Below are 24,287 nucleotides of genomic sequence, written 5' to 3' on the forward strand. Positions count from 1 at the left end.
TCTTTCTACCCAATGTGGATTTCCTCAATCTCCTAAAACAATATCTGCCATGACACTAATAAGAACATCCCTTCCGTTTATGCAGAAGCCACAGTCCCTATCATTGTGCTGAGAGTCTTTTTCTCACTGAGTCTTCTCAACCGCCCCATGAAGAGGCAATTCAGGATGCCCATTTGACAAACGAGGAAACGGAGACTTAGATATGTGAGCTCGCTTGCCCAAAGTTACAGGACTAGTCGATGTCTGGGGTTTCAAACCAGGCCTTCTGACTCCGAGGCGCCTGCTTAATGGTCCACTTTAAGGACCAGGGATGCACTTGGCATTTTCGTTACTTCATTCGGAATGAGCTGGGAATCGCTCTTCCTCCTTATTCCCTTCCATGGGAGGGAATCTCCCCTGCTTTGCGTGCAGCCTATGTCGCTCTTCGAGGGCTTTGTCTCCTGAAGTCCGTTCTCTCCAGGGCTGAAATCTGCCTCCGCTGGTGCTAGTTGAGCATTGCTCGCTTGCCCGCCCCATCTGAGCTCTTTGGCCCCAGCCCAGCTCAGGAGCTGCCCTGGGTCTCCTCCCCGACCCTAGGCCTCTTCAGATCTCCCTTTCGTGCTCTGGGCCTCAGTTTCCTCCAGGGGAAAGCAGAGGGCTTGGTACCTTCCTGCGAGGTGAAGCGAGGGGTCGCCCTGGATGAAGGCGAGCTTGGAGCCACCCGCCCTGCAGCCGACGGGAGGGCCTGGCGCTCCTCCCCCACCCGCCGGCCGGGCCGCCCCGCCCCGAGGGCGGCTCCCGCCCGCGCCCTGCCCACCCCGGCCGCGCGCACCACAACGCCCCCGCCCCGCCGCCCGGAACCAGCTGAGCACAGCTGGACCCAACAGCCTCTGTCTCCAGCGCCGCAGCAGCAGGTAGGGGAGGCGCGCGGCCCCGGCCCCGGGCATCTGGGGGTCCCGGGCTGATTTGAGTCCTTCCTCTCCCTTCCTTCCTGGTCCTGTCTCGCCCGCGCCTGGAGCTCGGCCCGGCCGCGGGGGCATCGCTGGAAAAGGGCTTCCTCGCTCACTTTTCCCGTCTTCCAAGGGACCAAAGAGTGTGGATGGGAGCTGGGGGATGGGGAGACGCCGGAGCAGGAGAGGAGAGGGGCCAGGCCTCCACCCCGTGATCCCACTGTGCTGCTAGCACCTGAGCTCCTCGACCCCGCCCCCGGGATGGGGGAACTGGCCTGGGGTCACCCCTGCACTTGGGGTGTCTGACCCGGGCATGCAGGGGACCACCAGCTACAGTCTGGGCGGTGACTCCGCTGGGGAGTCCACTCAGAGGACCCTTGCCTCCTGGACGATACCTGTGCCTGCTCTCCTCTCCGGCTGCTTCCTCTTTCTGGGGACTGTTAGAAAGTTCTTCCTTATACTGTCTGAAATCTTCAGGCGCCTGCTACCTGTAGGTGCTGGCTCCTCCCCGGCCCTGCAGTGTTCCCTTCCCTGACTCACACGGAAGCTTCTTCTGGAGTTGAAGACAGTGACTGGAACCCCTTCTCCCTGAACCCCCATGTCTTCTGGGGTCCAGCCCCCCAGAACCTAAATAACAGCAACTTCCCTCTGGTCCAGTGCAGGCTGGCTGGTCTGGGCAGTACCCAGGGGGAAGCCCCAGTCCTTGGAAGGCTGGGGGCTGGGGGTGTGGGTGAGCAGGAGACATTGGCTTTCTTCCTAGCTCCTTGTCTGCCCAGACATCTGCCACTTTATCCTGTCTTCACACCCTCCTCAGAGCATGGAAGGGACCTTTAAAACACCCAGAACTCATTCTGGGCTGTCCTGAGGGTAATTGGACTTTGTGGAAGGCGGGGCCTCTGGGGAGGTGCCTCTCGCTTTTGTTTGGCCTCTGGGGACTTTTCAAACACTTAATCCTGTGTGTCCTGTTCTCCCAGGACCACATTTCTGACCAGGGCACCAGGACCTCTCACCGCTCTGCCCTTCACAGCGACCATAGCTTGCTAGAATCTTACCCCATCTCCATTTCACAGTTGAGAAAAGTCAAGGACCCAGAGAGTTTATGATGGGCTAATCGTCACACAGTGAGGCAGGGTAGGGCGGAGATCCAATTCTGGTCGGCCCTTTGCAAACTCCTTGCTGGGAGGGACTCTAGCCTCCTTCTTGGGTGTTCCATTTACTAAAGGGACAAGCATTCCCCACCCCCCTGTACATACACACTTGGGGGTGCTGGTTGGTGTTTCTTGGGGCTGTTAAGGGGGAGAGGCTTGGAAACAGAGGAGGAACGATGGGGGTGGGAACGGTCGGCTTTCAGCTCCTTTGAAACTCTATTTTTCTTTCTGGGGCCTTGCTATTTATAAATGCCAGGGAAATTGTAAACAGCCAGGGAGCTTGGGTTGGTACTCGGTGAGTTACACAGCAGCAAAGAGGGTTTCTGTGTGAATCAGGGAAGGAAAGTTTACTCCAGAATTTTCCACAGTCCTTTTATTAGGGACTAACATGAGCCTGGAAACAGGCTGCTCCCAGGAGGGGTGGCTGCAGGGTTTGCCTGGCATGGCATTTCCTTCCTGCCTCCCTCCTTTCAGCACTTCTCTGGGCCTGTATTCTGTGTCTTGCCCTGTGAGGGGCCCAAGAGCCTCGGAAGAGGACAGAGCTCTCTGTCCTCAAGATGCTTGCCATCTGTAGTGGTTGACACTTTCGTGCCATATTAAGAGTGACTTCAGCCTGCAAGAGGAGTGACTAATTTTGTCTAGGTGAGCCAGACCTCAGAATGAGTAATCACTTACCAGGAGAAACAGGAGTTGGGGGAAAAGACATTCTGAGAAGCAGGAACCACTTGTGCAAAGGCACTGAGGTTTTCTGAGCCATCCATGTGGCTAGCGTGGAGGATGGGAGAAGGGCGGGGTGGTGGGAGGTGAGACTCTAAATGAAAATGGAACTAGATTATAAGCTAAGGGTTTGGACCTCATCCTGAAGGCAATGAAGAGCTGAGAAAGGGTTTTGACAGAGCAGTGATTTTTAAAAACTCATTATTCTGAATGGCTGATGTAGGGGATGCATTGAACGAGGCTGATCTGGAGGCAGGAAGGCCCTGAGGAGGCTGTTGCATGATTCAAGTGAAGTAGAATGCAGGCCTGAACTAGAGCAGTGGCCACTGGGATGGGTCAGAGCAGCAGATTCTGGAAGCCCAGCTGAAGGTCTCAGAACCTGCTGTAAATTTCATCTAAAAGCAGACAACAGGCTATACCTACTGGAGAAGGCTGCTAAGGTATTCAGCATTGTAATTTTTTTTTTCTTTTTCAGGAGTTTTAAAACAAACAAACAAAAATTGTTAAAGAATCCCTCCAAGCCCTCCTCTTTCCCCAGAGGTCGCCACTGTTAACAATGGTGTGTGCACTCCTGCCAAACACATTGATTGGATGTCTTCACTCTTAGCCATCCAGTGACAGTGGGTCACTTTCCCCTACTCCATGTGAATAGTTTGGGTCATTTGTGACGTGGGTTATAGAGATGATTTCTGCTTGGTCTGTGGTACGTTGCTGAGACACTGATCTCTGGTTTTCTTTAAGAAAACTTTTACATCCTATGTCTACGGCCTCTGGGTGTGTATATTTACTTATCAGAGACCACAGGTGTGAGAGAAGTTAGAAGCACTGACTTGGAAATGGACCCCCAGTCTTGGTTCTTTGGGTGACCTTGGGCAAATCCTATCTCTCTGAGCATCCGCTTCCTCATCTGTGAAATGGAGAGATGTTGGTTTGCATGATAATAATAACAAGCTATCTTTTAACTGGGCATGGTGGCTCGCACCTGCAGTTCCAGCATTTTGGGAGGCCGAGTTGGGTGGATGGCTTAAGCCAGGAGTTTGAGACCAGCCTGGTCAACATGGTGAAACCCTGTCTCTACTGAAAATACATGGTGGGATGCGCCTGTAATCCTAGCTGCTTGGGAGGCTGAGGTATGAGAATTGCTTAAACCCTGGAGACGGAGGTTACAGTAAGCCGAAATCACGCCACTGCACTCCATCCTGGATGACAGAGCAAGACTGTCTCAAAACAAACAAAGAAAAGACAAAAAAAGCTATCTTTTAATATACCAAGCACTGGAACATTAATTACTGTATTGATTCCTTGCAACCATTCCTCTGAGGTAGATACTAGTATCTTCTTTCACAGATGAGGAAACTGAGTCTGAGGCTGAATAGCATGCGCCGGGTTGTGTGGCTATTGGGTGATGGTGCAAAGATTCCAGAGGTCTGATGACAGAGCCATAGCTATTAATGACTGCACTAAACATTCTCTTGAAAATTCTTTCTAGTCCTGGTATTAGGAGAACTGGTAAGGGAGTTTGTTATGCTTTTATGAGGGGTGGGTGTCGGTATGCAGAGCTTGGAGGGCTCAGCCCTGCAGCAGAGAGGCCTGGAGGGGCCTCCCAGGGCTATTTGTAAACTCATACTTTCCTGTGCCATCCACAGGACCCTCGAGTGCAGGTCAATCTCCCCTCCATTTCAGGGAATCCAGGCTCCAAGAGGACACAGGACTTGCCCAGCAAGGTCATGTGGTGAGGTGAGAGCCCAGCCAGGACTGGTCCCCCCTTTTCATCAATCAAACCCATGCTCTGGAAGTCTATCTGGCGAAGCCAGGAAAACTGGACACCCTCCTGCTCCTTGGTTATTCCCTGAGAAAATGCCAGCAGAAGCAGAGAAAAGCACGTCCCAGGGGTTATGCATTTTTGGGAGGAAGGGAAAAAAAGAGACCAGTGTTTAGGCAGCCGGGGGATGCTAAGTAAAAATATCTCCTCGCTTTCAACTGAGTGAGCGTGTGTCATATTTCAGCCTGATGTGGTTTGTGAAGTTGGAGACCACAGGCAGGCTAAGTTCCTGCTGCTGGCCAGCTTCCCCTCCCCTCTCTCCCTCCCCTGCCATATGCCTGCTCTCCTCTGCCCTGCCTGGGACCACATCAGCAATTTAAGAATAGGGCAGAGAAAAGCAGTGGGTGTTGTGGGCAAGGGTGGACAGCTGAAGGCCTGGGCTTGGGTCCCCGCTTTGCCAGTGACAAAGTGCTGGGTGACTTGGGCTAATGCATGCCTTTCTCTGGGCCCCAGTGTCCATTCTGCACTGTGGGGTGGACAGCATAATGTCACCCTTCCCAGCTCTGATGGCCTCTGAGTTGGAGGGCTTTATGCTCCCCACATGAACTTGGGTCCGGCATGTCTGAGACACAAAGTGAGCCCGCAGTGGTGCAGCTGGTGATTCAGCTACTGTTCTTGAATTTAATCTTTTTAGACTGAATTGATTGCCCCATTTTGCAGATAAGGAAGTTGAGGCCTAGGATTCATTTATGTATCCCATTCCCTGCTCTACAAGCAACAATAATAAGGGCCACCATATGTAACACACTTACTATGTATGTTCACCTTTTGCTTTCACTGTCTTCTTTAATCTTTTAACAGATCTACGAGGGAGAGATATTGACTCCATTCTACAGATGAGGAAACTGAGGCTCAGCTTAGAACAATGAAAGGACTTACGTTCTCTTCTTTGAGTCTCACAATAGTCCTGGGGTTGTCATTATGTGACCTATTTTACCAGTGAGGAAACTCAGGCCTGGAGATGTGAGCTCCCTTGCCCAGGGGTCCCCAGGGGTCACACAAGGCCTGTCAGTTTCCTTCCCAGGCCCTCCTGCTCCTCCCTCCTCCCTTGCTTGCTCTGCCTCATAGGGAGCCTCTTCACCTCTTGCTTTCAGTGCCTGGGTTAAGGGATGAGAACAGTTTTCTTCCTGGGCTATAAAGTATCCCTGAAATTGACTCTTCCCAAAAGTGATCCAGAAAGGCTTTAAGCCATGGAGCCTTGCAGGGAACTCCAGCGAAGGGGTCGCACCAGTGGGAGTGGATTCGTTTATTCTGCTGAGCTGGCTAAGCAAACAGTCCTGTTATTTTCCAACCTCAATAAGAATATCATTGGAGCCAGACTTATTTGCAAAGAATATCATCGGAGCCAGACTTATTTGCCAAGCAAAGTATATGTATTCTACATATGTGAGCCTTCAGGGTGGGGCTTGGCCCTTAATTTCCCTGCTACAGACGCTGTGGCTGGGCTGGGTTTTGGTGGGTACTAAGTAAATACTAGTTAACTTCTTGGGTGTATGTTGATGATGTGGGTGGCATATGTACTTTTTTCTCCCCACCTCCAAGGACCTTTTCCCCCCACCCTTATTATTTCTATTTCACTTGTGATAGAAAATTTAGAAAATAAAAAAGTATATATAAAAAAAGAAGTGTTCATAACTAACCAGAGAAAATCACTGCCAACACCTGGGTGCCCTTCCTTCCTGATATTTTCAGTGCATTTTTTTTACCCCCACACAATTATCCTATATTTATAATTGTCTGTTCTGACTTTCTGTTTTTTCTCAACATTATATCATAAGTATTTTTCTCATGTTATTAAGGATTCTTTTTAAATTTAATTTTTAAAAGTTTAAAAATTTTTTAAAGTTTAAAAGCATACTATACCTAAGTAGATAAATGTTTATTCTAATTTAAATCTTTTATTCCAGTAGTCCAGGGGATTAAAAAATGAAATAATGCTTTTTATTTATTAACAAAAAGGCTGAGACAGGATTTACCCAAGATCACCCCAAAGAACCAAGACTGGGGCTCCCCAGGGCTGTAGTTTGCATCCATAAATACAGAGAGAATAATGTTTATAATCTCAAGTACAAAAACTTCTGGTGAAAAGGTTGATCAAAGGCTAGCTGTATTTCTCCCCCTTCCAATGGCTTTCTACTGAGTCTCTCTCGCCTACAGGACCCTACTTTGCTCCATAATTAAGCAGCAAAGTATTTCAAGGGCTGTTCAGATTCTAGAAACTCATAGCTGCAGATGAAATAGACAGATAAGTCAGATATCGAATACAGACATTAAAAGATCTGGGCACTAGGCTGTACCCTGTTATTGTCACTGGCTCTTTAGCCCTTAAACAAGGGACTTGCCTCCTGCTTTTTTTTGTTACGGTAGAAATAAATGCCCACCCGAGTTTTCGTCACTCACTATTATTCTATCTTTGGTGTGCATATACCATGTTCCCTTAACGATCCTCAATTATGAAACATTTAGGCAGTTTATAAACAATACTGCAATGAACAACCTAGTGCATGATTTTTTTTGTGTGTTCTTCTTTTATTATTTCCTAGAAGTGAGCCCTAGAAATGGAGTTCCTGAGACAAAATGACACATTTTATAGCTTTTTCATGTTAAAAAAAAATTCAGTGACACTTGTTAAAACACGGTAAGGAAGTCTTTATTCAGGACCATCGCCCTGGGTATAGGGATCACTGCAACAGGGTCCTACAGTGAGGGGGAGAGTTTGGGCTCAACTCCTAATACAGCATGGGCGAGTGGGAATTGATAGCTGCAGAGCAGGGTGGGGGTCAGCGGATGGAAAATTACTGAAAGGAAGCTCAGGAATAAGGGGTATTCTTGCTAAACCGACCTAACAAAATTATTGATGAAGACAAACCAGGGTGATTCAAACATCACTGGGGGCATGGTGGAGGATGAGGGACCTGATCAGATATCAAGGATGAGGGGTTCTGGCTAAACAGACTTAGCAGGATTCTTTTGCTAAAACTGGATTTTACAAGGAAGTGCACAGTTGGGCCTAGGAGAAGGTTCAGAAGCCTGGCTAAAGTTTGGCCAAGCAAAGAATCTGTGTCATGCTAAATTTTGCCAAATTTCTTCTCATAAAGGTTACAGTAGTCCTTATTCCTACCAGCCATCCATGAGAATGGCAGCATTCTTTCGGAGCATCTGAAGCTGGTTATAAAAAGCTCAGCTGTCCTGTTATAGAGTACAGTGACCATTTTCCCGAAACGTTACATTTCATTCATTCATTTGGCAAATACACTTGCACAATTCAGCAGCGATAAAGCATGACAAGTTAAGATCCCAGGCCGAAGAAGCGGAGAGAACTTGATTCTCCTTCCGGTTTATGTTTTGCACTTGCCCTAAGACCTTGAGGACATCACCTCACTGAGTTTCATTTTTCTCAGCTATACAGTTAGGGCTTCAATACCCACTTCACAGAATTCTACAAAGTACCTAACACGATGCTTGGCCAGTGCAATCATGTGGATGCTGGGAATTTGTATTATCTCATCTGATTCCAAAGAGCCCTGGGAAGGAGGCAGGTAGGGACAGATCCTTCCCGTTTCACGGACTCAGAAAAGAAACGGCCATATTTCTTGGTGTCCTGAGCTTCACTTCAGGAAGTGGTAGTCCAACGGAACTGTGTCGTTCAGAACGGAGGTAAAATGGGCTTTTGTGGGCTAGCCTGTACCCATCCCCCTCCCACCTCCCCTCCCGCCACAGTACCTGTTTCTCTTGGAAGGCAAGTTCCCAGTTCCAGTGGCAGCGAGAATTCTTTCTATGCTCTTTTAGAAGGTGGGAGATGCCTGCCTAGCCTGTTCAGTGGTCTTAAAAAAAAAGACCATAAAATTCATGGTTGCATAAAATATAGTTTTCATAGATTTAAATTGCATTTTAAATGCACTAAGTCTTCATCTTTGAGCTTTTCAGAAATGTGGGATTTCAGACTCCATCTTTAGGGTTGCCTTATTTAGCAAATAAAAAACAGCATGCCAGTTAAGCATGAGTATGCCCCTTGGAATGTTTGGGGCATAATTATACCAAGACATCTTATTGTCTTTCTGACATTTAGATTTAACTGGGCATCTCATGTTTTATCTGGCAACCCTACCCACCTTGGGCCTACTGAATCCAAATCTGGATTTTCACAGGATCCCCATGGAATTCGTGTGCGAATTCAAGTGTGAGAAGCATTGCACTGGGAGCCTCGCCATCAAAGCCCAGAATGAATCCTTTTTGTAACGAATCTGTTGGTAAAATAGAATGCACTGTTTATAAAGAGCCTGATTATTCCCAAATCAGCCATTTGCACACATCTGTGTGTTCATATGTTAGGTTTTCTGAATACAGGGTACCCTTGCACTGTTGTCAGCTGAAGGGAAGAATTCTTTGCTTTGGTAAGAAGCCCTAGCCCCTCTCAAGGACCTATTTTCCTCATTTGTAAAATGGGCTACATCCTTAGCATCCGTGCCAGCCTGTGATGACCAGCTGAGGTGGCCCCAAGGGGATGCATGGCTACAGCCCACGCCAGGTCCCTCCTCAGCCTCCTCACAAAGGACCAAAGGACTTGGCTCTGTGATCCCATCCCCCAGAGACACTGGTGTGACTGTGGTGACCCTTGGCATAGGGCACCCCCCCGACTGCCTCCTCATCTCAAAACTTTCCAGACTGGGACTTTTATAGCAGGGCTTTAGGAATCACCTGGCTCTACCCTGTCACTTCATGGCTACAGATACTTGTGCCCTGAGAGAGCAAGTGAATTTCCCAAAGCCAACAGCAAGCCCTCTGATTGCTGCTCTACCAAACCAAAATGATTTCAGTTCTCATGAAACCTAAGGCCTGACTAAGGAAGATTAAGAAACCTGGTGGTGGTTGGGACCTGTAGTGGGGTGGAGGGAGGGGGGAAGGATAGCATTAGGAGATATACCTAATGTAAATGACGAGTTAATGGGTGCAGCACACCAACATGGCACATGTATACATAGGTAACAAACCTGCAGGTTGTGCACATGTATCCTAGAACTTAAAGTATAATAAAAAAAAAAGAAAGAAAGAAAGCTGGTGGTGATCATACCCCTAGTTTGTCTTGGTTGTGTGGTCTTGGGTAAGTCATTTCTCTCTCTAATCTATTCCCTGCCCCCGCCCCTCCATAATATGGGGAATAGCACCTTTTCCTGTTCCCCCTAGGTCTACTTTCTACCTGGTTAAGGTTTTATTTTAAGATCCAGTGGTAGATCTTTGTCTGTCAATTGGTCCTAGAGTGGAATGCTTTATGAAGTCACTGGTAAGTGTGTTAGGTCAGAGACTTAATACCATGACATCATGAAAGATGTCTTTAGACCCTTTCTCTCCTCATTGCTAACAAAGATTTTGTGAACTGTGTTTCAGCTGGACAAAAAAGATGTTCTAGAGCATTCTAAGATAGCCTGGGGCTTTTGTTAAAATGCGGACTCTGGTTCCGCAAGTCTAGGGTGGGGCCTGAGGCTCTGCATTTCTAGTGATGCAGATGTAGTTGGTCCAGAGATCACACTTTCAGTTGTAAGATTTGAAATCAATCTGTTATTAATGTAGAATCAATACTTATGAGATAAGGGACTTAAGAGGCAAGTCCCTTGTTCAGGGCTAAAGAGCCAGTGACAGTAACAGGGTCTAGCCTGGAGCCCAGATCTTTTAATATCTTGTCTTCGATTTTTGACTTATCTGTTTATTTTATCTGCAGCTATGAGTTTCTAGAATCTGAACAGCCCTTGAAATACTTTGCTGCTTAATTATGGAGCAAAGTAGGGTCCGTCTTTAAGAGAGAGAGACTCAGTAGAAAGCCATTGGAAGGGGGAGAAATACAGCTAGCATTTGATCAACACTTTCACCAGAAGTTTTTATACTTGAGATTATAAACATTATTCTTTCTGTATTTATGGATGCAAAATACAGCCCCGGGGAGGCCCCAGTCTGTTTTTGTATGCCTCTGAGCTAAGAATGGTTTTATAGTTTTAAAGTGTGGTTAAAAAACAACAATAACAAACAAACAAGGAAGAATATGCAACAGAGAGGGTGTGTAGCCTTTGGAGCCTAAAATATTTACGGTCTGGCCTTTTACAGAAAAAGTTTGCTGACCCATGATCTAGAGTACCCAAAGATTTGCATGTTCTTTTTTTTTTCTAGTCAGCAAGAGGCCCAGCCTTACAGCTTTGAAATATAGTGAGGTCAAGATGTAGGGGAGGCAGCCTGCGTTGGTGGGAACTGCCCAGACATCTTAGCTGTGTGACCCTGACCACATTACTTCACCTCTCTTGTGAAGCTTGTGTCCTAGCTTCGCAAAATGAAGACAAAGATTGCTGCCTGATAGAGTTATTACAACGATGAGACATGATGCCTGTAGAGTTTAACGCTTGGAAGGTGCACAGAAAATGATAACTATTGTTATTAGGGGTGGCCATTTGAACCCTTATGGCATTAATGGACAGATATTATGTTACTCCCATTAGGTCTGAAGGCCCTCCCAATGAACTGGGAGCAGTCTTTTAGGAGAGAAAAATACTCTGCTCCAGCCTCCCCCCATCCCGTCCCCAGAGCAGAAAGCTCCTTTTTAGCCAGCTAGACAGACAGGGTTCCGTGGTGGCTTGCACACTTTCATCGGGCAAGCTCTCTCCCCAAAGACTGGCCTTTCCACAGCTGAGACTATTAGAAGGCGTCTTCTGTTCCTATGTCCTAAGATGTGATTCAGCAAACAGGCACGTAGTGAGAGCCCCAGGCTGGGATTGTGAGTGCTGGAATGAAACCCTTCTCTTTATGGCTCCAAGTGTGTGGGCGGTGGACTAGAGTCAGTGGTTTTGCCGACCTGTTTTTAAGCTGCTACAGCCTTAAGGTCCAAAATGGAAAGTAGACCAACTTGGAGTCAGCTGGGGCTAATTCTAAACCTGGCTGAGTTTGAAAACTCGGAGGCTCCTGGGGTGTGTCTGAATCTCAGGGAGAGTGTAATGCTTTTCTTGCCCATAGATGGCAGCATCTGCACTCTTAGCCGGTTCTGCGAATGTGTGTGTGCACATGCACGTATGTGTTACACACGTGTGCACGCATGGGAGTCATAGTTTCTTACTCTGGCAAATCTTGAGCTGTGGTGGTCCCAGCCCTAGGCCAGGCTCTGGGATACACGGGAGCAATTGGGGAGGCTGACTTGCAAATAGACTATTACAGTAGAGTGTGACCGGGCAGACTAGGGGGTGTGGAGGTCTGTACGGAGACTACATGGAGGACTCAGGAACACAGTGCCATTGCATCTGGCTGGAGCCCGGTGGGGTATAGTGGAAGACAGGAAGCCATGAGGGCCAAGGCTCAAGGAGTTGAAGGAGACAGGTCATGAAGAATGTGGAGAGGTTTGTTAAGGATCTTGGACTTTATCTGGGGCAATAGTGGAGCCATGGTAGAGTCTGGGCAGGGGAGTGGCATGGTCTGGGCTTGCTCTGAGGAGGATGCATTGTAGGAGGGAGAGGATGCAGGAGGATCAGTTAGGAAGGTTCTGCAGTCATGCAGGCGAGAGGTGATGGGGCTATGGACCCAGATGTTGGCATTGGGGTGGGGAGAAGGGGGGACACTCTGGAGGCAGTCAGGGGTTGAACTAGCAAGACATGGTGGTACATTGGAGGGGAGAGTGACAGAGCAAAAGGGGTGAGGTGGTGTGTCGAGGAGGGTCAGGGCCTGGTGTCTGGACTGATCCACTGGGTGGATGGTGGATGGTGGATGGTAGTGCTGTTTGCAAAGATGAGGTGCAGTGGGGGAGGAGCACGTTGCACTTGGGAACAAATGCAGCACCACCATGTGCATCTGAGGATGAGAGTGCAATTTGGGGTGTGTAGAAAGAAGGGGGGCTGGATTCGAAAGGCTCATCCTCACACAGAGTTGACAGAGTGCGGGAGGTCATTAGTCATTTGCAGAAACAACAAAACCCAACTCTGCTTTGGTCTGTCCCTTGGAACCAGGAAGTTTCTGCCATAGTCTTTGAGAAAGACCCACAGAAGTGGGCACCAGGTCCTGCAGCCCAGATAAGTGTCTGGCCTCTGACCTCTCTGGTTTTGGGTACCGTGACTCCACTTCCGTGGCTGTGTCCCGTATCAGTCACAATGCACAAGTCATCAGGACTGTCTGAACCATTTACTGTCAGCCTGAGAACAGGGCTTGTTTGTGTCTTAATCCCAGGAGCCTGCACGGCCCTGCCATCTTCGGAATCTTGGACTCTCCCCTCGGCTTGGGGAAGCTGGTTTAGGCAGAGAAATTTTCCAGTGTGGGCAGGAGCCAGTTTGCTCAGCTTCCCTCTGAGTGTAGATGACTGGAATTCTTAGTGGCGAAGAAGGGTGAAGATCCAAGTTGTCCCTGAGAGGCGGGATGACTAAGCTGATACTCCATGATGAGCTGATGTGGGATGGTCCTTCATCCACTCATCTAGCATATGTCCACTGGCACTGCTATTTGCAGGGCACATGCCATGCTGAAGCTTCAGAGGTGAAGCAGACAGAATCCTTGCCTCCAAGGAGCTTACAGCCTAGAGGGAGAGAAAGTCCTATCACCAGACACTGATAATGCAGTCTTGCTCAGCAGTAGTGCATTAGAACAATAATAGACTGATGCTGAGGCACAGAGCTGCGAATATGACATATCAACAGGGTGGGTCCCCAAACCGCACATGTGCAGGATGAGAAAGATACAATTTGCAGGCAAAAGACTTAGAAATTTAATTAATAATCAGGGTAATAATTAGAGTAAACATATGCCTTGTGCAAAACCCTGAACATGTTTTATCTCATGGTAGGTTCTAATATTATCCCTCTTTGAACAGAAAAGGCAACTGAGACTCCGAGAAGTGATGTAGCTTGCTCAAGTTACACAGTTAAGTGAGGGCCCAGTTTATATAACTTCAGAGTACTAAAGTATAGCTCTGAAGTTGACTGTAAACTGAATTCAGCCATGCAATAGGGCTGCCTTAAATGCAAATGGGATTTTAGGCTCAATTAATAGAAGCATGATATCTCTAATGAAGGAGGTGAGAGTCCTGCTCGCCCTGCCCTGGGTAGAGCTTGACTGATTGTCTAATTCTGGGTCTTGTGCTGTCAGTAGGGACAGGGTTCATCTGGAGCAGATCAGGGAACAGGGTGAGTGAACTGGAAACCCTGGTCTCAGGAAGAGCTGGAGGAAAGGGGGTGCACAATTTGTAGAAGACTTGAGGGGCCCAGGATCACTGTCTTCAAATCTCCAAACAGCCATCAGGAAAGCGGGGGACAGACCTGTTCTGGCTGACCCAGGAGGAGGCAGAGCTAGTACCAGCAGGTACAAGGCATAAGAAGAGAGAGATTTTAGTGCATCCTTAGGACAATTCCTTTACCCAGCCAAACCCTCCAGCAGCAGGTCTTGCAGCATTGGCAGGTAGCGAGTGCCCTGTTGCTGGATGTGTGCAAGTACTGATTGTGTAACCCCTGGTGGAGGGGAGGAAAGGAGTTGAAACATCAAATGGGGATTTGACCAGATGACCTTGAACTCCCCCTGAGGCTGACATTCTGTGCCCTTTGTTTACAGGTGGTGCTCATAGCTCTCTTTGTCCAGTGCTTCGGCCTTGGTCCCAGCGCCTTCCCACGGAGCAGCACTCTTCGCCCCGCACAGCCTTGTTAGGTAGGTAGAGCAATGCAGACACCTATCCTCCTCTTAAACCCCACCCTGGCTGCCCAGGGAAGCCTGGAGGGGACTTCAGTGGTGGAAACAGCCGCTGTAGCCACAGTGGATTCAGTGGGAGTCCCTGAGGTCTTCCTAATAAGGCTCAGAGTGCGTCTCTGCTCCTTTCTTGTCCTTGAGAGGGAGGTCAGGCGAGAGTGATCTTGTGGGGAGGAGGCCGGGAGTGGGCTCGGTGCCCGGATGCCTGGCCCCCACCCTGGCCGTGCTGCTTGCTTGCTGTGTGACTTTAGGAGAGTTGCTTTCCCTCTCAAGGCCTTGGTGGCTCTTCTGTAGAAGAGTAGAGTCCCCATAAAGAGGAGGTACAGGAATTCTTCCCGGAGGCTTTGGAGAGGTGAGAAAAATGGGGGTCCATTTGCCAAGTCTCCAGACTTGTTGACCAGAGGAGGAGCACCTGAGGTGTGTGAGTCATGGGGAAGCGGATGAGTCATGCCCGCTGGGGCCAGCTGGCAGGGTGGGGCCCACCTGACTATCAGATTCACAGGTGACCTGCTGAAGTAGGCAGAGAGGTGGGGGGAGGAGTGCAGAGTCCTGGGCTGGAAGCCAGGAGACTGGCTCACCTCCCAGCTTCAGCCTCGGTTTCTCCACCTGTAGGATGGGTGCCTTGGTCTCCCCCTACCCACCTAGCAAAGCTGCTGTGTGGACCCAATGAGCTTGTAGATGCCAAAGGGCTTTGTGACCAGTAAGACAGGAAGGATCACTACTAGGGAGAATTGCCCGGCTTCCAACACCCAAACAGAAGTGAGTTTCTAATGAGCAATTGTGCAAGAACCCAGGAAAACACCCCTCCAGCCCACGCCATCCCTTTTCTGCCAAAAGGAGAAGGGGATGAATGAATACAGGACTTTTGCGTCTGCTGTGGCCCAGCTGGCTTCCAGATGGTGACATGAGCCGCCCACAGCTGGAGCTGTTCCTCTTTCCCAAAGCTCAGGTGAAAGGGCTTTTTGATGGTCCCCAGGATGTTGTGCCCCAAAAGCCAGGGATTCCCAAAAGGCCTGCCGGGCCCAGAAAGGTGACTCGCCCCATCAGCCGCTACCCAAAGGTTCTACTGACAAAGAGGTGGCCCTAGTGCTGCCCTAATAGGCGGACTTGAGGGCCAGGTCTTGGCTCTGATGCGTCTGCCTTTGAGACTGAGCCCTGATAACTCCAAAAGCCAAGTTGCCTCAAAGTGATCTGTCAACAAAAAGAATGTTATGCTCTGTTGATGCTTTTGGTAACTATGATACAGGGGCCCTGTCTTCTGCAGACCCTGCAGGGCCAGGCTGGCATAGGCCCAGCTGAGCACCCATCGCCTGAGAGCTTTGCTTATTCACCACCCTTTATTCCTCTGCCCCCTGCAATGTACCAGCCCTGTGCTCACCTCCACGGAACCTTGGTTCAATCAGGGAGGCCCCAGTGACCTCCTCGTTGTCCAGTCCAGTGTTCTTTCCTCAGGACTCCGTGTTCCAGTCTCTAGTGCAGTTCTAGAAACTCCCTCCTTTTGCTTCTGAGAGGCTGCACTGTCTGATTTATTTCCTCCTCTCTTTTTAGTTAGGGCCCTGTTTTTCCTCCTGACTTTTTGAGTTAGGGCCCTGGTTTTTTTCAGTTAGGGCCCTGTTTTTCCTCCTGTCTTTTTTAGTTAGGGCCCTGTTTTTCTCTTTCTTTCCTTCTTTCTTTTTTTCTTTTCTTTTCTTTTCTTTTCTTTCTTTTTCTTTTTTTAGACGGAGTCTTGCTGTGGTGCCCAGGCTGGAGTGCAGTGGCACGATCTCAGCTCACTGCAACCTCCTCCTCCCAGGTACAAGTGATTCTCCTGCCTCGGCCTCTTGAGTAGCTGGGACTACAGGCATGTGCCACCATCCGGCTAATGTTTGTGTTTTTAGTAGAGATAGGATTTTACCATGTTGGCCAGGCTGGTCTCAAACTCCTGACCTCAAGTGATCTGCCTGCCTTGGCCTCCCAAAGTGCTGGGATTATAGGTGTGAGCCATGACGCCCGGCCCAGGGCCCTGTTTTTTCTGCCTCAGTGTTCCCTAGGATTCTGCCCACCTTCTTGTCTTGATTTATGTATATAGATTCATTCATTCATTCATATATTCATTCATTTGAGAGATATTTAGGCTCTGAGCTGGGTGTTGGAGAATCAGCAAAAAATAAGACTTTCCCATTCTTCATAGGTCTTCCGGTAGATCATTATTTACACTGAAGATTAATTCTTGCTGTGAAGGAAACGATCAGGTTATGGGAGTGTGTGGGATTGGGTGGGAGTGGTGAGGTCTTATCTGGACAGATCAGGGAAGCCTCCCCTAAAAAGTGAGACCTGAAGAGGGAGAGGGAGGTGGCTGAGTGAGCAGGGAATGGAGGAGCCCCCTAGGCAGAGAGGCGGCCTGGGTAAGGCTTTAGTGTGGGGGAGTCCTTGAGGAACTGAAAGAAGTGAGGGAGGCTGGCCAGGGAGGGGGTGTGGCAAGAGGAAGGCCTGGGGGCCAGGCAGCACCTAGGTTATGTGGGCCCTTGAGTTTGGATTTTATGCTAGACCTCTGGGAACCATTGGAAGTTTTAAAGCAGGAGGGTGACTTGCCCAGATTTCGTTATCAGAACCCTTGAAAGAGACAGACACAAGGACCATCCTGATAAGCCATGAGGGTGCAATTTTTGGTTCTTCCACAGCAGGGTGTCCTGATGCTGTGCCTCGGTACAGGGCTTGTCATTGGGCAGTCCTGGGAAACGTGCACTTTCCCAGGATTCTCTCGGCTCTTTGCAATTTTTAGTTTACCCAGCCAGCGCTTGCTAAGCTGCTGCAGTGGAGAGGGAGGTGAAGCAGACACCACCCGGCCCTCGGAGATCCACTCTAATCCAAGACGGAGACAGTGGAAGTTAACGCCCAGAGTGCTCTGTGATAAGTGCCAAGGGGCTCAGGGAGCCAAAGAGTGCTTTTCCTACTTGAGAGTCAAACAAGGCTGAGAAGGGGGAGTTGGGCATTCCAGGCAAGAAGGCCCCGTAGGTGGAGGCTTGGCCGCTGGAGGAGCCCGCTGTGCCTGGCGGCTAGTGAGCAGGAGTGTGAGGGTTGAGGTGGGGAGCTGGTCAGAGAGGTTTTGAATGCTGGGTTTCTATCCTCTGGGTACCAGGGAGCCATGGACAGGTCCTCAGCTGAGGAGTGACTTGATCCATGGGATTTCAGAACAATCAGTCCATGGCAGGCAGAGCAGAGGGTGGATCAGAGGACGGCAGCGCTGGGAGCTGGTTGGAGAGAATGAGTACCATTGCTGAAGCCTTGTCACTCCCCCCACCGCACACACACAGCAACATCCTCAATGCCCCTTTCTGTTCCATACCTCTGTTTGGTTATCCCCGCATTGGCCAGCCAGCCTGAGCTGTCCAAAGCCCTTTCACAGCAGCACTGGGGTGTGTTAAACCCTGGGCTCCAGAGGCAAACAGGTCTGGGCCTGAAACATCACTGTAGCCTTGACTTGCTCTGTGCCCTTGGACAAGTTCCTTACTCTTCTCAGCCTCAGTTTCCACATCTGTGAAATGGGCATGATAAGAGAGTTGGTAATGATTAAACAATGGGGAAATCGAGTCCTTAGCACATGTCTGGTGTATAACGATGGCTGTGTTAGCTTTGTGTCCTTGTGGATTGTAATGGCCCAGTCGATGTTGTAATCTGCCCCTCGGGGAGTTCTTGTCTTTGCACACAAATCTGAATTCTCAACTAGAAACAAGATGTCCCCAGCAGCCCCAAAGGAAGCCTCTAGTGGGACACTGAGAGGGTTGGACATGCTGTTACCCACTGGGACCCAGCACAGGGCTGGGCACACAGAAGCCTGGACTGGGTTTTATTTGTCCCTTTATCCCCAGCACTCAGCACAAGGCTGGTATAGCATGGCCAGCTGGCTGGGTTCTCAAAAATACTAAACAAAAAAATGAAATTAAAAAAAAATTATTGATCTTGGACATCATCCCCCAGCACCTTTATTTTATAGCTGAGGAATCTGGGGCCCAGAGAGGAACAGTGGCTCATCCAAGGCCACTCAGCTCCTCAGTGGCAGGCCCTGGACCTGTTCATTTCTCCCTGCTCACATGTTTATTACAATTCTAATTTTTGAAATCCTGGTAAGTTAAAAATGGCATCATGTCCCACCTCCTTAGTTTACCTTTGGGGAAACTGGGGCCCAGAGAGTGGTAGTGACTCCTTCAGGTCCTCAGAGAGGGAGAAGCAGGAGAAGGGCCTCCTCTCCACAAAGCATACCCCCACTAATCAGCAGTAGGCAGGCAGGTTCTTCCCCCCAAAATTGACTGCCTCGTGCTTAAGGAAGCAAAGCGGAATGTGAACAATAGTTTCCTGAGGAAGTGTTGGGTTTTAATTGTGTTGAGGAGAAGAACCATTTCCGGAACTGTGTGTGCCTGTGATGCCTGTGGAGTTGGCTTGGCACAGCTATTTCCAGACTAATCCTGAGTCCTATTTATAGGCTGAGATGATTAGGTTGGCCTGTGTCAGGAGAGGCCCACATAGCTCCCCCCAGCCTCGCGATGGCCGAGGAAGAAGCCCTCGGGGGCAATTCTGACCCATGGGTGAGTAGTACGGGTTCTGGGGTGGTCCCCGAAGCCAGCTCAGAGGAGGGACGCCAGGGAGACCCGAGGGAAAGTCCCGCTCCTGACTCCTAGTTCAACCACCAGCCAGGCCCTCTGCAGAGATGAAACCAGTCCCGATCCTATTCTCTCCCTGCTTAAAAATCCTCAGTGCATCGGATCAGGCCAGGACTCTGTAGCAGTCAGACCCCTTCTCCCTGAGGTATCCACTGTCTCAACCCCAGCCATGCCTCTTCAAACTGTTTACGCTTCCTTGCGCGGGCCACACCCCCGAGCCTTTGCTTCTGTTGTTCCCACCTCCCCAAAGGGGAAACTCCATTTTCCTCCAAGGTTCTGCCCCAATGCCCCTCCTCCGTGGCTCTGTTGGGCCGTGGGTGCTCCCTCCTTTGTGCTCCCAGGGCCCACAACTGCTTGAATGACTATTGGTGTTCCTGTTTGTGTGCCCACTGGGCCGGGAAGTCCCAAGGCAGGGCCTGACACAGAGAAAGAAAGGAGACAATTTGTGATTGAACAGCCACTATGACCATCATTCTCCTTACCTGTCTGATGAGAGCTGATCTTCAAGCCACTGTGTACAGTAGGTATTTTTTAAAGGTGTGTAGAAGTGAGAGTCAGACTTCGGACTTCAGAGTCAGACAGCCCTGGATTTCTAATGGTGTAACCTTGGGCTGAACTGCTCTGAGCCTTTGTTCCTCCATCTATAAAAGGAGACAATGCCAGCCATGGGTTTTGGGAAGGATTCAACAAGACAATGCTTATAAAGTACTTATCATGTGGCCTCATCACAATGGGCTTCTATGAGCATAGGAGGTGTTATTTGCAGGTGGGGACGTTCATTCTGGGGACATCCCTATCTAGGGCCCCACACAAAGGAGTGGCTGAGACTCCAAGTCTTGGAGCCTCCGACTCCACCCTGTGTTCTCCCTCCCCTCCCTCTCTTGGCCCCCTGGGCCTATTCTGTTCCCCAGATCAGGGAAAGCTTTGTTTGGCGATTGTTTTTCCTAAGAAGTTTCCTCTGTGGGGCCTCTGGGTGACTCAGAGCCCTGAGTCACCCGGAGGCTGAGGACAGGGGGAGGAGTGGGAGGGAGGCGGAGGGAATGGAGAGACGAGAAGAGGAAAAGGCTCTAATTCTAGCTCTGGCTCTCCCACTGTTCGATCAACTGGGTCTGACCAGGCCCCCCTCTCCTGCCTAGCCTCAGTTTCCCCAAATGTGAAAGGAAGATGTGGGCCCAGTCCTGGCTGAGCCTCAGAATCACAGGTTCCCGGGCCCCACCCTAGACCTACAGACTCAGAGGCTAGGGGTGGGGCCTGGGAATCTATTGTTTCCTGAGCTCCCTGGGTGATCCTGCTGCACACCTGGTCCACAGAGGTGTTAGGGAACCGCTGGGTTCAAACCTGCTCCCAGCTGGGCCTCAGAGCAGCTCGGCCTCTGGTTGAACTTCACTGACCCACAGGGAGCGCCCTTCGCTTGCAGAATGCTTTGGCAGAATAGTGCACAGGAAGCACGTGGGCTTTTTTTTTTTTTTTTTAGAAACAGCTTTATTGAAATATAATTTACATGATTTATTGGGGTAAATTTACATATAATTTACATACACATAATTCACTCAATTCAATAATGTTTAGTACCTTTACAGAGTTATGCAACCATCATCACAATCCAGTTGGGAAGATTTTCATCATCCCCAAAAGGATCCCTCATGCTTGCTTACGTTCGTCTCTACGCACACCCCATAGCTGACCACGCATCTGCTGTCTCTTTGTTGTTTTATTGTTGTTGTTTGTTTCGTCCCCCAGGCTGGAGTGCAGTGGTGTGATCTCTGCTCACTGCAGCCTCAAATTCCTGGGCTCAAGCGATCCTCCCACCTCAGCCTCCTGAGTGCCTGGGACCACAGGCACACGCCATCACGCCTGGCTAATTTTTGTATTTTTTGTAGAGATGGGGACTTGTGGTGATGCCCAGGCTGATCTTGAACTCCTGAATTCAATGGATTCCTCCTGCCTCAGCCTTCCAAAGTGCTGGGATTATAGGCGTGAGCCACCTCGCCTGGCCTGCTTTCTGTCTCCCCGAAGATCCAGAGCTGTGTTCATTCCAGCTGCAAATTATTGCCCTTCCATTACTCCTCTGTATGAGAGGGAATAATCCTACCCTCCCTGTAGGGGGTTGTTTGAATTTCACTAATGTGCACAGTGTCTGATGCACCCGAGGAGCTGGGCACATGGGAGGCTGGTACGCAGGGCACAGGACATAACACAGATGCCCAGGCACGGTTGGCACAGGCCTAGCAAACATTTTAAAGCACTCATTCTGTGCCAGCTTCTTAGATTAAGCATCCTACATGCATTACCTACTTTAATCCTCGGTGAATGTGAGGATCAGTTCCATTTTATAACTGAAGAAACAGGCACTGAGACGGGAAGTCACTTTTACAGACTCACATAGATGATAGTTGATAGGGCTGGGAGTCCATCCCAGAGCCTGTCCTCCCTAAACATCATCCTGTCCCCTTCCTGATGTGAATCACCAAGCAAGGGACAATACAATTCATAGATCCAGGACAAGGTTTATGGCACATACTTCTAAGGGGTGGGACCTGGTATGATGAACACGGCATTCAAGAGATAGTACATGGTATAGAGTCTGTCATGAAACAGACATGACATGGTGCATGAAGCATGACCCAGGGGTAAGAGGCATGGGATGCCGCAAAAGGGAGACACACAGGACAAAGCAAGAGGAACGCAGGGCCTGGTACGTGGCACAGTCACAGGGTATGTGACACTGGGCATGACACACTCTATGATGCAGAGACATGGTACTTAGGGTTTGAGACTTGAGCTATGGCAACTGGGCAGGCTCTTGGCCACAGTGGGACCCTTTGTCATCAGGGATCCTCCATTATGTTGGTGCCTGTGGCCCCAGCAAGCAACGGCAGGAACCAAGTTTCTCCTCCTCACAAAGGCCTGTTTTTTTTTTTACTTTTTTTCTTTTTTTCTCCCTCCTCCTCCCTGTCTCTTTGGATGCCAAAGAGTGGGAGTGTCCCAGCGGAGTGGTGGCCAGAGTAACCCCCTGCCATCCCACCAGCTCAGACAAGGGTCAAGGCTTGGGGCCAAACCCACGGCTCAGGAAGGGTTTGCCAGGCCCCCAGATCCCCTCTCTCTGAGATAGCTGTGAGCACCAATGTTGGCTGGGGCAAAAGCCAGGTAATTTTCCTCTAAGCTGTCCTCCCTCCGCTCCCCTCCCTGCCTGCTGGTGCTGGCTGTGAGCACGTCTGCATTCCGGAGCTTAGGAGAGAGAGAACCTGCTGCTGTTAAGGTTGAGGAAGTAGATTGCTAACAGCTGCTGTAGGAGGGGGTGGATGTGCGGAAGAGGAGGCCATGAATTGCAGGCTAACATTTCTTGAGCCTCTTGGCACCTGGCACTCACTACCTCATCTTGTCCCATTTGCACAAAGCCCCAGTAGCCCGGTGAGGAGACAGGCCCAGAGAGGCAAAGAACTTGCCTGAGGTCACACAGGGAGGCAGAGCCAAGGCTAGACCGTCTCCCGGAGGCAGGCAGGGGAGGTTGTATAGAGGCGATGGCGCAGGGGATGTTGTTGGGGGGTTAGTGGGCAATGAGACTGCAAGGGCTTGTGGGCCCCAGATCACAGAGGACCGAACTCAGGAGTCCTGACTTCTTTCTGTCTGCACCGAGGTCCATGGAAGGGATGAGGCAATCTGTATGAGTGACAGGCCCAGTGCAGGGAGAGTTTAAGGGAGTGAGGGAGCTGATATTATGATCCCAGGGAAAAGATGGGGACACCAAACCAGGACAGTGGCTGGAGTGTGGGGGTGAGAAGTGGGTATAAAGTGGGGAGGAGGTGAGCTTGGTCTCTGCTCTGGTCTCAGCCTTTATGTACTGTCTTGGTGGGATGACTGTGATTGGGTCCTGCCTCCAAGGGTATCCCAGAGGGTTCTAGAAGCTCCCACATGGACAGGCACTTGGAGGATAGTGCTGGTGACTGGGCAGGTGCCTGGATGGAGGTGAGGCCTAAAGCACACCCGGGGACAGAAGGCAGCACCCACACAGGAGCCCAACTTCGTGCGAGGGACTGTATTTTAGGTGCTGGATCTTGTTTAAATCTTCCAGCTGGCTATGATTATCCTCTAAGCTGGGGAAGGAAGAAAAGCATTCCAGTACTATACCTCTGTTTGGGTTAAAGGAGGGGAAAGTATTTTAAATAAAACCTATTAGAGTTAAAAGGATGAGTAGCAATAAAAATATCTTTGAATCTCTGATGGTTCTATTGTAGTCAAAAGTTTTAGATAAATTGTGAAGAATCTCTAATCATGCTATGTGGAGTTTTTCTCTTTTAAAAAATACAAGTTGTTGTATATACTTAAGGTATATAACGTGATGTTATAGAATACATTTAGATAGTAAAAAGGTTACTATAGTGAAGCAAATGAACATATTCATCATCTCAGTTGGCACAAAAGTAATTGCGATTTCTGCCATTACTTTCAATGATGAAAAACACAATTACTTTTGCACCAAACTAATCAAATCTCATTTAGCATGAATCCCAAAATACAGTACAGCTTATTCCCTGCAGTCCTCATGTTGCACATTAGTGCTCTTTTTTATTTTTAAATTTTTATTTTTGTTATTTTTAATATATAGAGAGACAGGGTCTCACTATGTTGCCCTGGTTGGTCTTGAACTCTGGGGCTCAAGCGATCCTCCCTCCTCAGCCTCCCAAAGTGCTGGGATTACAGGCACGAGCTCTCTAGACTTGTTCATTCCACGTATCTGCTACCTTGCGCCCTCCATATCCTCATTCGTGGATTCAACCAACCACAGATCAGAAATACTAAGAAAAAAATAAATAAATAAACAGTAAAAATAATACACATTTTAAAAACAGTACAGTGTAACAACTGTTTACATAGTTTATTGTTACATAGAAATTTATTTACATTTTTATGTAACAACTACAGTATAACAACTATGTAAATAGCATTTACATTGTATTAGGTTTTATAAGTTATCTAGAGAGATTTAAAGTATAATACATGAGAGGATATATGTAGGTTGTATGCAAATACTGTACTATGCCATTTTATATATTGGCGTACTGCATTTGCAGATTTTGGTATCTGAGGGAGGTCCTGGAACCAACTGATCCCCCGTGGATAGGGAGGGACAACTATTCTCTGATATGTCTCCCCACTGGACTTTTTTTTTTTTTTTTGAGTTGGAGTCTTGCTCTGTCGCCCAGCCTGGAGTGCAGTGGCGTGATCTCGGCTCACTGCAACCTCGTGGGTTCAAGCCATTCTCCTGGCTCAGCCTCCTGAGTAGCTGGGACCACAGATGTCCACCACCATGCTCGGCTAATTTTTTGTATTTTTAGTAGAG

The 24,287-nt window shown here is 49.2% G+C and overlaps 2 protein-coding genes and 1 long non-coding RNA gene across 10 annotated transcripts in view; 1 reads left to right on the forward strand and 2 right to left on the reverse strand.

Annotated features, from left to right (window-relative positions):
- The first annotated feature begins 850 nt into the window (after positions 1-850).
- Positions 851-24,287, forward strand: part of GSN (gelsolin) — a 64,714-nt gene continuing 41,277 nt past the window's right edge. Inside the window, exons 1-3 of one of the 6 annotated variants that reach the window (XM_063713876.1) lie at positions 859-893; positions 14,178-14,270; positions 16,028-16,101. Coding sequence is in view for 1 of the 6 variants with exons in the window: in XM_063713872.1 (XP_063569942.1) it covers positions 18,830-18,871 (42 nt within the window). In the remaining 5 variants the exon portion in view is untranslated. 6 annotated transcript variants of the gene reach the window in all.
- LOC129048009 (uncharacterized) lies at positions 12,747-19,685 on the reverse strand. Of its 3 annotated transcripts, none has more exons than XR_008509983.2 (3): positions 19,429-19,685; positions 17,635-17,823; positions 12,747-13,149 (listed from the first exon to the last, which is right to left on the reverse strand). It is a non-coding gene; the product is annotated as an uncharacterized LOC129048009 (long non-coding RNA). The 3 variants fall into 3 exon arrangements; XR_008509985.2 differs by having other exon boundaries at positions 15,688-17,823; XR_008509984.2 differs by lacking the exon at positions 12,747-13,149 and adding an exon at positions 16,894-17,539.
- LOC103891532 (putative uncharacterized protein GSN-AS1) lies at positions 14,267-14,960 on the reverse strand. The gene has a single exon (XM_054520568.2). It carries the CDS (start codon positions 14,756-14,758, stop codon positions 14,267-14,269), a length of 492 nt encoding a protein of 163 aa, XP_054376543.2. The 5' UTR covers positions 14,759-14,960.

This window comes from Pongo abelii, chromosome 13 (genome assembly GCF_028885655.2).
Source record: "Pongo abelii isolate AG06213 chromosome 13, NHGRI_mPonAbe1-v2.0_pri, whole genome shotgun sequence".
Lineage (NCBI taxonomy): Eukaryota > Metazoa > Chordata > Mammalia > Primates > Hominidae > Pongo > Pongo abelii.